General features: G+C 46.5%; 1 protein-coding gene across 1 annotated transcript; it reads right to left on the minus strand.

Annotated features, from left to right (window-relative positions):
* Positions 1–13,736: 13,736 nt before the first annotated feature.
* Positions 13,737–18,904, minus strand: LOC103603029 (putative uncharacterized protein C18orf15; the record flags this gene model as incomplete). The annotated part of the gene is made up of 3 exons (XM_008587497.1): positions 13,737–13,752; positions 15,659–15,711; positions 18,821–18,904. Coding segments are annotated over 3 exons (153 nt in total), but the record flags the coding sequence as incomplete, so codon positions are not given.
* Between the last annotated feature and the right edge of the window lie 339 nt (positions 18,905–19,243).

The following is a 19,243-nucleotide window of genomic DNA, read 5'->3' on the forward strand; positions in this document are numbered from 1 at the left end:
TTTTGTTGCTTTAAAATACAATAGAAAATGAAAATGTTTGGGGCCTGTGAAAAATTAATTCTGTTAACATTTTTACATTCCATTTTCCTAAAAATTGGATGCAGGACAGGCCAAGAGCACCGGGTGTTTTTTTCTAATATTTCTTTTTTTTTTCTTTTTTCCGTGTCCGGCAACGGATCGCAACCCTCAGTGTTGCCCCCGTACCGGACCGGGGACCGGCAATGGGATCGCAAGCCTCGGTGCTGCTCCCACGCCTCGCTCAGCCAGTGAGCGGGAGCCGGTCTGTATGTGGGATCCGAACCCTCGGACGGGAGCGCCGCCGCGCTTCCCAAGCGGCGCACTATCCAGTGCGCCACCGGGCCGGCCGTAATATTTCTGCTTCTAGCTGGAGACAGTCCTCATCCTCTACTCTTTACTTACCCCTCCCCCACAACACACCTCAAAGCAGCTAGAATTAAGATTAAAAATTGAGTGTGAAATCAATAGAAACCTCACTAAAATGGAGCAAGCCAGAAAAGTTAAACCAGTGTTTCCAAATGACCTGGCCAAAAAGTCTGATGAGGACTGCCACCTTCAGTAGGCAGAATTCTAAGATACCCCCAAGATTTCCACTCCCTGTGTGCTCCCCTCTCCTTGGATATTGGCAGAACCTGTGAACAGGATGGGATAGTAGCTCTCTTGATTAGATGACTGTATGTTTCCTGTGGCTTAAACCACAGAGATTTATTGTCTCAGTTCTGGAGGTTAGAAGTCTGAGATCAAGGTGTGGGCGGGGTGGGTTTCTCCTGAGGCCTCTGTCCTTGCCTTGTAGGTGGCCACCTTCTGTCTGTGTCTTCATGTGATCTTCTCTCTTCTGCATGTTTGTCTTTATGTCCTAATCTCTTATTGTAAGGACACCAGTCACACAAGACTAGGGCCCACCCCAATAACCTCATTTTACCTTAATCACTTCTTTAGAAACCCTATCTCCAAATACAGTCACATTCTGAGTACTAGGGGTTAGGGCTTCACCATACAAGAATTGGGGGAGGGGAAGTCATTCAGCCCATTAACAGTTAAGTGGTGTGGTAGGCTGAATAATGAAACCTCAAAAATGTTCACGTCTTTATCCCTGGAACCTGTGAATATGTTACTTGACTGGAAGGGGGAATTGAGGTTGCAGATGGAATTAAGCCTGCTCTTCAGCTGACTTTAAGAGAGGGAGAGTATCTTGAATTTTTCACTTGGGCCCAATGTTATCAGAAGCATCTTGTGGTAGGCTGAAAATATGTTGTTCCAAAGATATATTCACTTATTAATTCCTAGAGCCTGTGAATATTACCTCATATGGGGAAATACGTGATTAAATTAAGGACTTTGAGAGGAGTTATCCTAGATTATCTGGGTGGGATAATCATTGATAGTCCCTAATAACCTAAATGCAATGACACGTATCCTTGTAAGAGAAGCAGAGGGAATTGCGGGCAGATGTACAGAGGAGAAGCCTTGTGAATGTGGAGGCAGAAACTGGGGTGATGCAGCCATAAGCCAAGGAGGCCCGGAGCCACCAGAAGCTGGAAGAGGCAGGGAGGAGCCTCTTCTAGAGCCTCTGGTGGGAGTGTGGCTCTCCCAATGCCTTGATTTTGGACTTTTGGCCTCTAGAGCTGTGAGAGAATTAATTTCTGTTGTTTTAAACTACCAAGTTTGTGATAATTTGTTATGGTTGCCATAAGAAACTCATACGAGGTCCTGAAAAGTAGAAGAGAGAAAGCTCAAGAGGAAGTCAGAGCGATGTGATGTGAAAAGAACTCAACCTGCCATTCCTGGCTTAGCCAATGGAGGTAGAGGGCTGCAAGCAAGGAACAGGGCAGCGTGGAGAAGCCGGAACCCCGCTGTTGCTGTTCTCTGGATAGGTCATCAGCTTCTGAAAACACCAATGACAATGGTGTGCTTAAGAGAGTCTGAGAGGCAGCTTTGTGAAATGGTTCTCAACTGACCTGGCCCCTACCCCCAATTTCCACCTGGGCACATTTGACGGGTCCATGCATTTCCATGCAGGCCAGCACCATGTCAATCAGTTTTGCTCCCACTCTATATTCCCAGTGCTCAGTTCTGTGCCTGACACAGAGTAGGTGTCAAATCCATGTGCTGAGTGAATAAACGTCACTCCCTATTATGTCCCCTTTTAGAAATCTTTCTATTTAGTTTCATATTAATATATGCTGTTTCCTTGAGCCCCTGGGGCATCTGGGCCTGATATATAGGGGAACACTGGTGGTGGGGTGACCTCTAAGACTAGGCCCCATCTCTGCCCCAACACAATGTTTTCTACACAATGCACATTCTCCGTAGTTGATGTCATTTGAACACATAGTTCTTCATATCTCAGAAGTAGATGCAGTTTTCATTCTAGATGTTCTTTCTGTTAATGCAGTGGGTTTTAAAAGTTTAATCTGTAGCTATTCTGCAATACCACGCAATCATTTTTATGTCGTTTCCTCTTTCATTTAGCTTTGATTGTTACTACTAATATCGATTTTCTCCTTATTATAATTTTCTTATAATTTTATGATTATCTTTAATCCAAGCATGGACCATTGGGGTGGCTGTTTCAGCAGGATCCTTCTAACCAGAGGCAACAGATATGTTAATTGTCATGTTGAACTCAAGGAGCAAGCTTCCTGAATCCTGACCACATGTTAAAATGGATATAATTATTTGAGCAAAATAAGCATTGGTATGTTGAATATTTAATTATTTTCATTATAAATATGCAGTGTGGTTTTTGGTGCTTAATGAAATCTCCCTGTACTAAGTGAGTCTTAAACTCTTTGGGGTAAAGTGATTATCTTTTATCTTCTAAATAATATTTAGTGGATTTTCTGAGAATCTGTCAGACTGCCCCTTGTGAGCTGGCCAAATTGGCTATGTTGTACTTCCTATCCCAAAGTCTTTGAGTTGTAAAAGATCCTAAAAGAAAACTATAGCAGTTTTTTAAAAAAAACACATACTTTTTTTTTAGAGGAGTTTTAAGTTTACAGAAAAATTGAGCAGAAAGAACTGAGAGTTCCCATATATTACCACTTATCACCGCCCCCCCAAACTCCTCTACCGTCAGCATGAACCTACAATGACACATCTTTATCACTCAAAGTCTGTGGCTTACATTAGGGTTCACTCTTGGTGTTGTACATATATGGGTTTTAAAAATTGTATAATGATATGTATCCACTGTTATCGTATGATTCAGAGTAGTTTCACTGCCCTAAAACTCTCCTATGCTCCATTGATTCATTCCACCATCCTGCCAAATCCCTTACAACCACTGATCTTTTTACTATTTTTACTAATGTTATATACTGTAGTTGGACTCATGCAGTCTGTAGCCTTTTGAGACTAGTTTCTTTCACTTATCAGTATGCATTTAAGCTTCTTGCATGTCTTTTTGTGGCTTGATGGCTCATTTCTTTCAATGCTGAATAATGTTCCATTGTGTGGATGTACCACAATTTATCCATTTACCTGCTGAAGGACATCTTGGTTGATTCCAAGTTTTGGTGATAATGAATAAAGCTAGTGTAAACATCCATGTGCAGCTTCTTGCGTGGGTGTAAGTTTTTAACTCACTTGGATAAATACCAAGGAACAAGACTGCTGGATCACATGGTAAGAGTATGTTTGGTTTTATAAGAAACCACCAAAGTGTCTTCCAAGGTGATCGTGTCATTTTGCATTTGCACCAGCAGTGACTGAGAGCTCCTGGTGCTCCACACCCTCCCCAGCGTTTGGTGTCAGTGTTTTGGATTTCAGCCATTCTTTTAGGTGTGTTGAGATATATCTCATTATTCTTTTAATTTACCATTCCCGGATGACATAAGATGTTGAGCATCTTTTCATATGCTTATTTCCATCTGTATATCTTCTTTGGTGAGGCGTGACAGCACAAGTTAATAACATATATTATAGTAAAGATGTAAAAACCTGACAAACTTTTCAAATCTTTTTGCAGTCATCTTGTTTGTTTTGGCTGCTGCTTCCCATTACCAGTAATAAGATACATTTCATAAAATCTGAAGTCTAAAACTAAACGTACGAATCAAGAGTTCCTAATGTTTGTAAGCACATTGGTTAAGGACAGGGAAGACCTGGGTTCTGGTCTCATCTTGCCTCCAAGTGTGTGATCTTTTAAGCAAGTCACTTTCCATTCTGAGTTTCAGTGTCTTCTATAAAATAGGGGTAGGTATTGAGATGATTTTTAAAGTTCTTGCAGCTCTGGGTTTCTTTTGTTTCTATATTTTATGGTGGTCACTACAGTGGCCACCATCAACATATGGCCACCTGAGCCCTTTGATTGCCTCGTGGTAAATTTAATATTATTATCTTGAAAATTTTCCATATTTCTTGTCTGTGCTGAAATGAAGGGCTTTAAGTAAGGCTGAAACCTAGCAACCAGCTCTCCTGAAATGTCTCATTGAATGTGTTTTTTGTACAGAGTATCAGGAGAAAGTACAGACAGCAAAAATGGTAGCCACACTTTTGCATTAATTTCATTTGGTGACTCACCCACTCTGTCATCCAAAGATGGCACTGATGTAAATTGTGACCTTTTCTTCTACCTCTTATCATTAAAATAATGCCGGTAAAAGAGCAGTGACTCACCACTAGAGCAGATTCTTCTTGAGAAAATTAGTGGAGGATTGTTGTGGAAAGCTTGGTCAAAGGGTCTTTATTATCTCCATCTGGGAACAGGCAGCATCCTTTGCTCAGCTCATTAAATCCCTCTTCTATAATATGTCCTGTGGATTCAATATAGCCTTACCATGTTATTATGTTGATTCTTTCTCATTTTGGCAGTATTAAGGCTTTGAATGCACCAAGTAATTTTCCACCGAATCAATTGTTAATTGTCATTGCCTCCATAATTTGAAGGGGCTTAGAGGCTTGTTATTCACTCTGGAATAGTGTTCTTATATAGTTTATGGATACATATTTCTTTATGGACATATATTAATCGCACATCTCCGCTTGCAGAAGTGAATACTCAGAGTGATGGGAGTGTTGAAATTATGTTTTCCAATTACCAAATAAACACATCATTTGAAAAGAAAAATCTAGGAGTTTGGGTCTTAAAAATAGGCATAGTAGTTATATAGTTTGCCTATTATTTCGACATACCATTGTCTTATTAAATTATGTCATGGCAATATTTAATAAGAATAATAAGTGTCATTTGCATTCAGTTTATTCTACATTTCTCTAGCCTACCAACTTCTAGAAGGTACTGGATGCAAGTGTTTATATTCCCTTTGTAAAATACTAATATAACATTATGTGTATGTGAAAACTTGCTAAACACCTCACACAGTTGGAAGCAACCATCTCAAGATCATCTAGTCTCACTCTTCATTGTATAGATGAAGCTCAGAGGGGAGAAGTAGCTTGCTGAAGGTCACACATCAAGTCATGAAAACACCAGAATGACAAGTCAGTTCTCCAACTTCCAGACCAGTTCTCTTGGTATCTTCGTAGCACCTTGGCATCAGAGTTCCTGGGGATAATAGTGACTGTTCAAGAGAATGTTAAATGATATATTCTGTGTCATCTGCTTAAAAACTGTACAGTATATTTAGAAACATTATTATCACAAATGGTCCCAGCGTATAAACTCGTGTATTTAAAGGGGGTAAATTAAGATTGTTTTGAAATTCCCTTATATGTCCCCTCTTGGTTTCCAGTAAACAAGATGCTTTTAGATTCACACTGTGCTCATATGTCAGCAAGATTGATTTCCACAAGAGACACCAGAAATTGAATGACATAACTTCATGGAATACCACATGTGGACTTTTGCTGTGGCTTAAAGTACTAAGAAAGCTTTTTTCCCCCAAATCGGCCAAAACAAAATCACTAATTTATGATCACTGGAACAGTTCCTTCTAGTAAATAAGAAACCAATGATTGCCTTTTGGAGGTAACATTAATTCTTAGATTCCTGGGCTACTAGTTAGTGTCTGGTCATCATTTTTATAAATTCATTTCCTGGCAGATGTAGATTTTCTTCTCTCTACAAGGTTACCTACTTTAACAAGAAGCTTGCCTGAACTAAGGTAAATAACCGAATTGACTATGTTTCAGAAGAGTTTTAATGAATTTTAGGAAAACTGACGGCAATACAATCATTGGTTGAATCATCAAACTAAAGTGAAGCTTCAGAGGCTATGAATAAGAGTACTTACTAGTTTCATGCATCCATGGGTAGGAGATAATTTGATCGGATTCCGTCAATTTCATCCCAGTCTGCGTCATTCCTGAGTTCATTTTTCTGGGGCTGGATGCCGTAAAGATCAGACTTTTTATTCATTCATACAGATGTTAATTTATCAAATATTTAGTGAGTACATTCCATGTGCCAAGTGCTGGGGAGAACAGAGAGGCATAAAGGACATGGTGCCTAAACACAAGTAGCTCCTAAACTGGAGAGGGGAAATGGCAAGTAAGTGTGGACACTCCATTTGTATATCACACTCCTGTCTGCACAGAAGTCAATTCCCCTAGGGTCGGGGGAAGTTCACTACAGGTTTCCTAGGGGAGGTGACACCTAGGTGTCTGGAGGAGAAAGCAAAAGGGTTGGCAGGGGGGGGGGGGGCTTGAGCTGGGAGGGAGGGCATTTCAGGCACAGAGTAGAGCAGGAGGTGTGATATTGGGCTAGGAAAGGGTGACAGAGATGGGTTGGGGATGAGGCTGGGCCAGGACTCAGAGGGCCTTGTGAGTGTTGTGCTTGGCCAACATGGAATGGAATTCAATGTGGCTGGAACAGAGCTGAGGTCTGCAAGCACAGAGAGATGAAGGGCAGAAGCACAGGGCAAACGGACAGGGGATCAGACAAGAGGGAGCCAGTGAAAGGTTTTCAGCAGGAGAGGGACATGATTAAAACTGTATCATTAGAAAGCTTCTTAAACAACAGTGGGAAGAAGTGGTGAGATACTTTGGTTATTTCCACTATTTTGCCAATAATAGTCTCCTTATTAAACCCCACAGAGACAACCAACTTCTCCCCAGTTGGGAAACCAATGGATGAATTATGGCTTATTTACACAATGGCAAAAATGAATGAACTAGTTCTACATGTATCAACATGAGTCATATTGATGAGGAAAAGCCAGTTGAAAAAAGGCTACATGTACTGCAAAACCATATATGTAAAGTTTAAAAACATGCAGAACAATAGGATGTATTGTTGATGAACACATGAGTGCATAGAAGTACCCAGAGTGTGTGGAATAGTACACACCTACCTCAGGGTAGCAGATGCTTCTGTTGGGGGAGGGCAGGGGAGGAGGATGTGGCCCTTTAAGTGTTTGGGAAGACTTTATTTCTTTTAAAAACTAAAAAGAGACATGTGAAGCAAGTGTAGTAAAATGTTTACATTCATTAAATCTGGGTAGTGGGGACATAGGTGCCTATTATACTACTTTTTGTACTTTTCAGTGTGTTTGAAATATTTCAAAATAAAAATTTAAAGTAGAAAAAGTAAACGAAAAAGTCTATTGTATGATTTAGTGTACTCTTAGTTGCAAGTACGCTTTTTATGAAATGTACTTTTATGAAGTGTACTTCACCTCCTCCATAAAAAAGAGGCTTAATGGTACAGGTTATATTATCCCATCAAAGGTTGATGAACTATGGCCTGTTTTAGGCCAGGAAATCTGGCCTGATGCCTGCTTTTGTATGGCCCATGAGCTGAGAATGTTTTTTCATGTTTAAATGGTTTAAAAAAATCAAAAGAAGATGAATATTCTATGATAAGTGAAATTATATGGAATTCCAACTTCAGTGTCCATAAAATTTTATGTGCACATGGCCATGCCCATTCATTTAAGCACTGTCTACGGCTGCTTTTGCACCCCAAGGGCAGAGCTGAGTTAAGACAGAGATGGACCTCAAAGCTTGAACTGTCTACTATCTGGCCCTTTTAGGAGGACTTTGCTGACCCCTGCCATTTAACAAAAGAGCCCAGAGGTAAGTGGTTCCAGGGTTGGTTGATTCAGTGGTGTGGTGATGCTGGGGCTCCGGGTCCGTTCTCTGTGTGCATGGCTGCCATATCTGTGCCATATCTCTGGCTGCCGTAGCACCAAGCATCATGTACCATATGTCAACATCCAAAGGTTGAAGGTGGGGTTTGCCTCACCTTTCTCTCACTTTTTAACAGGGAGGATATTCTTTCCCAGAAACTTTCCAGCAGTTTAAAGATTTCTCCTTCAATCCCTTTGGTCAGAAGAGGATCACATAGCCATTCTGGGATTGAGAAAAGGACTGGTTTGATTTCCTGAGTCCAGGGAAGGCTTCAGTTAGAAGGGAAGAAAGGATAGAGGAACACATGGATAGGTAACAGTACCTACCACAAGTATAGACTTAAGAACTAAAAGATTGGATTGGAAGGGGCAGGAGGGGACGTAGGGAGACCATCTAGGAGGCCAGTGGCCAGGGCTATCATCTGGGAGAGCAGTGATGAAATGAAGGAGGGTCAGACTACGGGTGTTGTATGGAGCAGAAGTGGTTGCGCTCTATATTTTGAAGGATGGCCAGTGGACTGGGTGTTGGAGGAAAGAGTTGAATTAAGCAGGACTCCAAGGTTTCTGGCTTGGACAACTGAGTGTCATTCAACAAGATGGGGCAGACGCAGTTTTGGTGGAGAGGTGAGGAACAAGTCCTAATATCCTGACTGTTCTGCCCTATTTTCAAGTAACAGGGAAGTGAGAAAATAAAGTTATAGCTCTTTTAAACAAAAACAGTCTCTGCTTTTTCTTCCCCTTTTTTTCCTTCTTTGAAAAAGTAGAGTTATTCCTGAATAAGTGGAACAGTGTCATACGAGTATGAGTCCAGCATTTTGCAGTTTAAAAAGTGCTTTCATATCCACCATTCCACTTGACCCCCCACTCTGGGAAATAGGTATGACAGGATTCACCTGCATTTTACAGATGGGCAAACTGGGATGCAGAGAGAGGAGGCTCAAAGGCCAGACTGGAACGTGTGTCCTCTCCTCCTAGGTCAGAGCCAGGCTGTTCCTACGCAAGAGCATCATCTTAAAAGGGTGGCGTACTTGCTTTTGTCTATCTTTGACATATACCCAGCTGAGACCCCACTTGGTTTTTTTCCTCTTTAATATCACACGCAATCTTTACGTTATTTTACATTTAAAAATATCTTTCTATTTTTTAAAAATTATTTCCGTACCCAAGAACCAGACAGTAATTTGCGTTGCTCACTTATTTTTAAACCATTATACACGACTGTTTTGGTTCATCTTTAAAAGCTTATTTCCAGAGAACATAACAAAATTAATTAAATTGCTTTTTGAAGCAAGGCTGCTTTGTTTCTCACTGAAACGATGACTCATGAGGTCTGACTAAGTCTCAATTATATTCCTCCCCAGCAGATAATTTAAATGTGATTCATACAGAAAGGGAAAGAAAGAAAGAAAAAGAAAAAGAAAACAAATGAAAAAAAGTACCTCTTACTTACCTCTTTGACAAGTTATCCTGGATGGGGGGTTACATGGGAGAAACCTGTAATGTTTCTTTCAGTATCAGAAATCCTTGTTGACAGCAGCATTGATAACTGGCATCTCTGTGTCCCAGGATGTGCGAATGGTGCAGAAAGGTAGATTTTGGCCCAACCCAAGGAAACACTTTCTGATCTGCCAAGAGATTCAGTGGTGGTCCTGGCTGGCTTGGGTGACATTGTCCCTGATTCAGGGGTGTGATCATCTGACAGAAAAGCTGCTTGGTGGTGATGGTGGCGGTGGTGGTGGTGGGGGCCCTAAAGGACTTTTTATTTAACAATGCATGGATCCTGGAATATCGAAGAAATAGAAAGGAGCCCGGCCTGCCTGAATGGTGGGAGACTAGGGGAAGGTAAAGCTGGGTAGTATGGTGCGATGGGATGATGGAGCACCCTGAGCAGAAACAATATCTTGAATTAAATTGTCACTTTGAGAAATCACTTTTTATTTTATAATTAGAAGCTTTCTGGCAGTTGGGAACATAGTACCTAGTACACAACAGGTACATAATGAATGTTTGCTGAATGCATGCCTGCAGGGATTAGGGAAAGGAAGAATGACTGAATGAATGGACTCGTGCATGACAGAGTAGGCTGGAAGGAAGAGCAGTGGGAGGGACTGGGGATGCCTTCCCATGGACTTTGGAAGATTGGCTTTGAACTAAGGGGAACTTCGAGGCTGTGTTCACATAGATGTGGAAATTCTGGCTTCGTTACAAACCTGTGTTCTTTGAGTTATGTATGGGGTCAAGTGAGCATTTCATTGGGTGCTTCTGGTGGCAGTGGATGTCAGGAGACTGTCCAAGTAGCCTTTTTGTTTTGTTTTGTTTTTCCACAAAACCGTCAGAGCAGATCTGCTGAAATATATTGCCATTCCCCTCCTAACTGCCCCAGTACCCCCCAGGACCCATTTCCCTCACACACTCACATTGGGTTTTAATGCCAACAACTCCAGTGCAGCCAGTTCAGTGTCTTGCTTTTTGCTGTGGCATGTTTTGCTCCTTCAGCTATGCAAAGGGCTAGCAATTTCACTGATGGAAAGGGAAAGAAGACCCATGGAGAGAAGGGTCAGGTGATTTATGGGGTTGAGCACAGCGTCCTCAGGTTATTTTATGACACAGTACTTGTTTTACCTTCTCACACAATAGGCCTCAACAAATTCCTACTTAGAGATGTATTTCTCCTTGGTTTTCAGAAATTCAAGGGTGGATAGTGCCCAGGGGTTGCAGCTAGATCAAGGTGATTTGGATCCACTTTTATTTTTCTATTTTCAAGGGGCATGTCTGATGGAAAAGCAATAACTTTAGGGGAAGTATATAGTATCACAGGTTTTGAGGGGCGCTTTGGCTAATTCTCATAATCACTCTGTGCCTTAATGTCCTCGTGGGTGAGTGCAGTAACACCGGCCTGTCGCACATGGATTTGTGCAAAGGTCAACCAGATGACACCAGGTGAGTTGCTTTACACGCTGCATGGGTGAACTCAAGGTGCCCTTATTTATATTATTACTCCTATTTGCTGATTAATGGTGCTTATTTTGAAATTGATTTTGGAAAAATACCCACACAAAATGAAAATCCACTCCCATTGCTAGCAAGGTGCTCTTTGTGAAGTCACAGGTTTCACTCAAAGGCTATATTCCACAGAAAATAACTGCAATTTAAAAATATGACCTTCTAATAGAACCACCTTCGATTCTGTGCCCATTTCACTAATCTTCCCATGACCACCCCATTACCTCTTGAGTGGTTTGCTAACAATATTTATTAACTGCAGGCCTGGGAACAGACAGACACTTCCAAATTGGATGGTAGAGCGAGACCCTTCTCTTATCATTTGTCGCCAAGAAAGTGTTCTGAGCTTTCCTCCCATCTCTTGTCTTCTGGCTGAGCTCCTGTGCTGTCCTTCCGCATATTTTCTTCTGTATAGCTGCTGAGTTCCAGCAGGCCTGACATTGGTCTTCACCCGGTGAATTTGAGGAGTGAAACTCACTGCCACTCCAGGCCACATCAGGAAACATAACTGCCACCGGATATTAGGGATTAGCTACAAAAGTCCCAGGAAGATCGTCTCATCCTTCCAAGTCCAACATTCTTTCCTACCACGTAGCTACAAACAGTAAATAAAAGAATGATTCATAATATAATGACTACCCCCTCATTATTCCTTAATCTTTTATTCATCTCCTTTATGAACTAGGTGCATTTGCTAAAATGAAGATACTGCTTTTTCTGCCTTTATAATAAACAACAGTAATTATCTCGTGGAATGCATCCTCTTCTCCACAGGGAATGACTGTTTGCTTCTGAACTGAACAAAATGAGAAATTATGACATCACTTTTAAAATCAATATGAAGTGCTTGTCACGAAAATATGGATCTTTCCAGTGGGGATAAAAGTGACTCACATCAAGTGAATCAGAAATACAAAAGCGTCAGGCTGTCATTTACCTGAGCAGTTTGTTTTGGTTCTGTACAGGGGAGCCTTGGAAACAATTAGCAATTGTGAAAACAAACAAGACCAAAAAACCAAAGTTAAAAAAAAACACAAACAAAAAACAGTTGCCCCCCCCCCCAAATTCTTAGTAGATGGCCATATTTTCACTGACTTATCTGAGTATGGAACCAACAAAGCTGAAGAAGAGATCATAGAATTTTAGAGCTGGATGATTCTAGAAGTTTCTACACTTTTTTGCCCATTTCAAACAGAAGGAAAACCCAAACTTCCTAACAAAACTTAATGTGGAGGGTTGTTATGGCAAAGGTCTGTGAACACAGCTATTCTGACTGAAGTGCATACACACACACACGCACACATGAACACACACGCACACACACACGCACACACACACTCACACACGCGCACGCACGCGCACGCACACACGCACACGCACACACAGGCACACACACGCACAGACGCACACACACGCACACACACGAACAAAAACGCACACATGCACACACGCACACACACAGGCACAAACGCACACACACACGCACACACTCACACACACACGCATGCACGCACGCACACTCTCACACAAACACACACGGGAACACACGCACACACACGCATGTACACACACGCGCACACACGCACACGCACACGCGTGCACACACACGCACGCGCGCACACATGCACACGCACACACACGCACACAGGCACACATACACATGCACGCACGCACGCACACGCACACACACGCACAAACACGCACACATGCACACACGCATACACGCACAGACGCGCACACACGCCCACGTGCACAAACACGCCCCACGCACACACACACACTTGTACACGAACGCACACACACTCGTGCACACACACATACACGCAGAGAAATGCACACACACGTGCACACACACGCACACTCACACACGTACACACTGATACACATGCAGAAATGCACGTGCATGCACGCACGCACACACACACACAAACAAACATGGGAAACACATGCACACACACGCACACACTCACACACGCACGTACACACGCACACACAAACATGGACGCACACACGCGTGCACACACTCACACACACACAAACACACACGTACACACGCACACACGCAAACAGGCACACGCATGCACACACACTCACGCACATATGCGCACACATGCACACGCACGCGCACACGCAGACACGCACACAGCCGCGCACAAGCACACACCCACACACGCACCCACACGCCCACACACAATCTTGCACACACACACGCACACAAGGACACAGACGCAAACACATACACACACGCACACACATTTGCACACACGCGCGCACACGTGCACACACGCGCGCACACACGGACACAAATGCACGCACTAGCACACACACGCTCATACACACGCACACACACACGAGCACATGCACACGCGCACATACACATGGAGAAACACACGCACACATGCGCACACACATGCGCACAAACACAAACCCACGGGCACGCGCACACACGAACACACATGCGCGCACAAACATGCACAAACACACAAACGCACACGCACACACACGCATGCACGTGCACACACGCACAACACACACACGTACACACACGCACACACAAAAACACACGCGCAAACTCACGCCCACACACGCACACGGACACATGCGCACACACACACACAGACACACGCACGCACGCACGCGCACGTACACGCCCACACATACACGCACACACACATGCACGCGCACACACACGCACACGCTCGGACACACACGCACACAAGCTCTCACACAAGCACACACACACGCGGGCACAAACACGCACGTGCGCACAAGCGCGCACACACACGCACACACACGCACACACGCACACACACATTCACGCAAACACACACGGACACACGCACGCAAACACCAAAACACACGCACGCACACATGCACACACACAAACGCACACGCACACACAGGCACACACGTACACGCGAACACACACATGCAAAAACACACGCGCATGCAAACACGTGCACGCACACACACACACGTTCACCAACACACACGCGCGCACGCAAACACACACACATGCACATATGCACACACACACCCATGCACACGCACAAACACGCACACACACACGCGCAACACACACACGCACGCTCACGCACACACACAAAACCACAAACAGACGCAAATGCGTGTACACAGGCAGGCACAAAGACACACACGCACACACGCGCATACACATGCACACACGCGCATACACACGCACAGGCACGCACACACACACACATGCACACAAACACGCAAACACGCAGACACGCACACGCACACGCACATGCACACACGGACACAGGAGCACACGCACGCACACGAATGCACACACTTGCACACACATGCATGCACACCCATACGCACACAGACACACCCTCACACACGCACGCACACACACACGGACACAAACGCCACACACCCGCACATACACACACAGGCGTACACACACGCTCGGACACAGACGCACACACACGCACACAAACACGCACACACGGACACACACACGCACACACATGCAAACGCACACAAAGAAACACATGAACACACACATATGCATACACATGCACACACGGACAGACACGCGCACAGGCACACACACGCGCGCACAGGCACACACACACGCGCGCGCACACACACGCACTTGCACAAACACACACACACGCGCACGCCAGCACACGCAAACACACACGTACTCACGCACACACACACAGGCACAAATTCAAACACACATGCAGGTGCTCACGCACACACACGCACGCACGGACACACACGCACATTCGCTCACGCACACAAACACACACGGGAACAAACACACATGCACACACTCTCACACGCACGCACACATGCACACACAAACATGGACGCATACACGCGTGCGCACTCACACACACACATGCCCACACACGCACATCCCACATGCGCACACACTGACACATGCACACACACACACTCGCACGCATAGGCACGCATAAACACATGCACACACACGCACACACGCGCATACACACGCACACACGCGCACAGGCACACACACACGCGCGCACACACACACACACTCATGCATACAGACACACACGCACACACGCAGACACGCACAAGCATACGCACACACGGACACACAGGCACGAACACACCTGCGCACACTCACACCTCCACACACGTGCACACAGATGCGCGCACGCACTTGCACACACACCTGCACACAAGGACACACACGCAAACCAATACACAAACAACCACGCACACACACACTTGCACACACATGCACGCACACCCATACGCACACAGACACGCACACACGCACGCGCACACACACTCACAAACACACACACGCACACACACACGCACAAACACGCACACACAGACATTCACTCCCACACACAAACACACACGGGAACACACACACACGCACACACTCTCACACGCACGCACAGACGCGCACACAAACATGGACGCACACACAGGCGCACGCACACATGCGTGCGCGCACACACACGCGTACACAATTGCCCACACACGCATACGCCCACATGCGTGCACACTGACACATGCACACATGCACGCACACACTCGCATATAGGCTCGCAGAAACACATGCACACACATGCACACATGCGCACACACACATGTGCACAGACACGCACAGACACACACGTGCGCACACACACACGCACGCACACACACTTGCACACACATGCACGCACAACCATACGCACACAGATACGCACACACGGACACACACGCACACACATGCACAGGCACAAGCACACACGGAAACACACGTACAGACACGCACACACGGACAGACACGCAAGCACACACGCGCGCACACACATGCACACACACACAATTGCCCACACATGCAAGCAAACACAGACGCACACACGGACACACGCACACACACATGCACGCGAACAGACATGCTCACACGCACGCACGCACACACACTTGCACACACGTGCACACAGGTGCACACAGGCACACACGAACACACACACACACACGAACACACAAACGCACACACACACGCACACACGCGCATACACACGCAAAGGCACGCGCACACACTCCCGCACGGATGCACACACACAAACACAGACACGCACACACACACACACAAACACATGCACACACAAACAGACACGCACACACATGCACACGCATGCACAAGCACACACGCACACACACGCGCACAAAAATGCACACACGTGCACACAGAGACACGCGCACACCTGTGCACACGCACACATCCCACACGAGCACAAACACGTGCACACACACTTGCACACACACACAACGACACACACGCAACACAAACGTACACTCACACGCACACACACACTAGCACACACATGCACGCACACCTGCACGCACACAGACACTCACACACGCACGCGCACACACACTCACAAACACACACACGCACACACACACACGCACACATGCACACACAAAAACACACACATGCACTCACGCACACACGCCCACGTGCACACACACGCGCCAGGCACATGCACGCACACTCGTACACACATGCACGCACAGACGCACGCACACACGCACACATGCACACACACACACGCACGCAAACACACACACATACATACACACGCACGCGCGTGCACACACAAACGCACACACACGCACACACACTCACACACACGCACACACACGCACACACACGCACACAAACACTGACAAACGCACACACACGCACACACACGTGAAAGCATACACACAAGCACAAACACGCACAGACAGACGTGCACACACGCACAGACACGTAGTTACACACGCGTGCACACACACATCCAAACACACCTGCACACTCACACGCACACACACGCACATGCACACACATGCTCACACACACGAACGCACACACACTCGTACATACATGCACACACACTCGTACACACACGCACGCACACACGCACACATGCGCACACACACAGTTGGCCACACATGCACGCAAACACACACGGACACACGCACACACACGCACACACGCGCACGCACACGCATGCACACAGAGTTGGCCACACATGCATGCAAACACACACGCACATGCACACACACGCTCACACACACGAACACACACACTCGCACATACATGCACACACTTGCACACACGCCCACACACGCGTGCACACTCGCACACACATGCAAATGCACACACACACGTGTGCACACGCACACACAATCACACACTCACACTCACACTTGGACCCACGCGCACACACAGACACACACGCACGCAAACACACATGCACATATATACACATGCACGCGCGTGCACACACAAACGCACACACACATATGCACACAAACACACACACTGACAAACGCACACACAAACGCACACACGTGAAAGCACACACACACGCACAGACACACGTGCACACACACGCACAGACACGTAGGCACACACACGCGCACACACACATCCGAGCACACCCACACACACGCACGCGCACACACACGCGCACACACAGATGCGTACACACGCACACACGCACACACGCACACATGCATACGTGCACGCACACACCCACACACGGGCACACACATGCATACACACTCGCACACACAACGACAAACGCACACGCGCACGCACACACACACGCACACACACACAACCATGTGCACACGCACGCGCCATGCAACTCACACACATACACACTGACACACACGCAGAAACGCACGTGCATACATGCATACCCGCACACTAACACACACGCTCACAAAAACATACGGGAATACCCGCACACACACACACGCATGCACGCACACACACGCGCACACACATGCACACGCACAAAGTCACACGCACACAAAAACACACGGGAACAAACGCACACACGCACACACATGCACGCACTCACACGCACACACATGTAGGCCCAAACGCGCACACACGCACACACACGCACACACACGCATACACACGCAACACACGCATACACACGCACAGGCATACACACACACTCACACACAATACACACACACACACTCATGCAACACACAAACACACACGCATACACGCACACTCTTACACGCACACGCACGCGCACTCACACAAAGACACGCACACTCCCTACACGCACACACACACGTGCACACACGCACACACGCACAAACGGACAGGCACGGACGCACATATGTACACACGCATGTGCGCGCACACACACACGCATACACAATCGCACACACACCAAAAACCGCACACACACGTGCATGCACACACACATGCACACACGCCCACATATGCACACACACGAAAACGCCCCCCCACACGCACACACACATGCACACAATCACCCGTACACACACACACACACACGCACGGACACACACATGCACACCATCACCCGCACACACACACATGCACACACACGCACACACGCGCTCGAATGCAGAAACGGAAACAGACGCACACACGCACATGCACACATGCACACGTGCACACACCTGCGCACACACTCATGCACACACTTGCACACACGCGCACACAAGAACAAACACGCACACACACGCACAAACGCATACACACACGCACACACGCACACGCACACAAACACCCGCACACACATGCGCACACACGCACAAACAAACGCATACACATGCGCGCACACGCACACACACAGACACACGCACGCAAAACCACACGCACATACATGAACACGAATGTGCTTGCACACACACGCACACAAACACACACACACTGACAAACGCACAAACACACGCACACGCACACACGCTCACACTCGCACACGTGTGCACACACGCGCACACACATGCACACACGCACACACACGCACGTGGACACACACACGCCCCCACACGTGCACACACGCACACACACACGCACACACTGACACGCACGCGCACACGCACAAACACACACGCATACACACTCGCACACACACCGACAAACGCACACAGACGCACACGCGCACCCACACATACGCGCACACGCACACATCCACACATATGAACACACACACACACGCACACACACAAGCACGCACACACATGCACAAACTCAACCGCACACACACACACAGACGCATGCACACATGCACACACTCACGCATGCACACACAAACACACGCACCCAAACGCACACACACGCACTCACGCAGACGCAGACACACACACGCGCACGTATGCACAAACGGACACAGATGCAAACACACGCACAC

This window comes from Galeopterus variegatus, unplaced genomic scaffold (assembly GCF_000696425.1).
Source record: "Galeopterus variegatus unplaced genomic scaffold, G_variegatus-3.0.2 Scaffold4404, whole genome shotgun sequence".
Classification (NCBI taxonomy): Eukaryota; Metazoa; Chordata; class Mammalia; order Dermoptera; family Cynocephalidae; genus Galeopterus; species Galeopterus variegatus.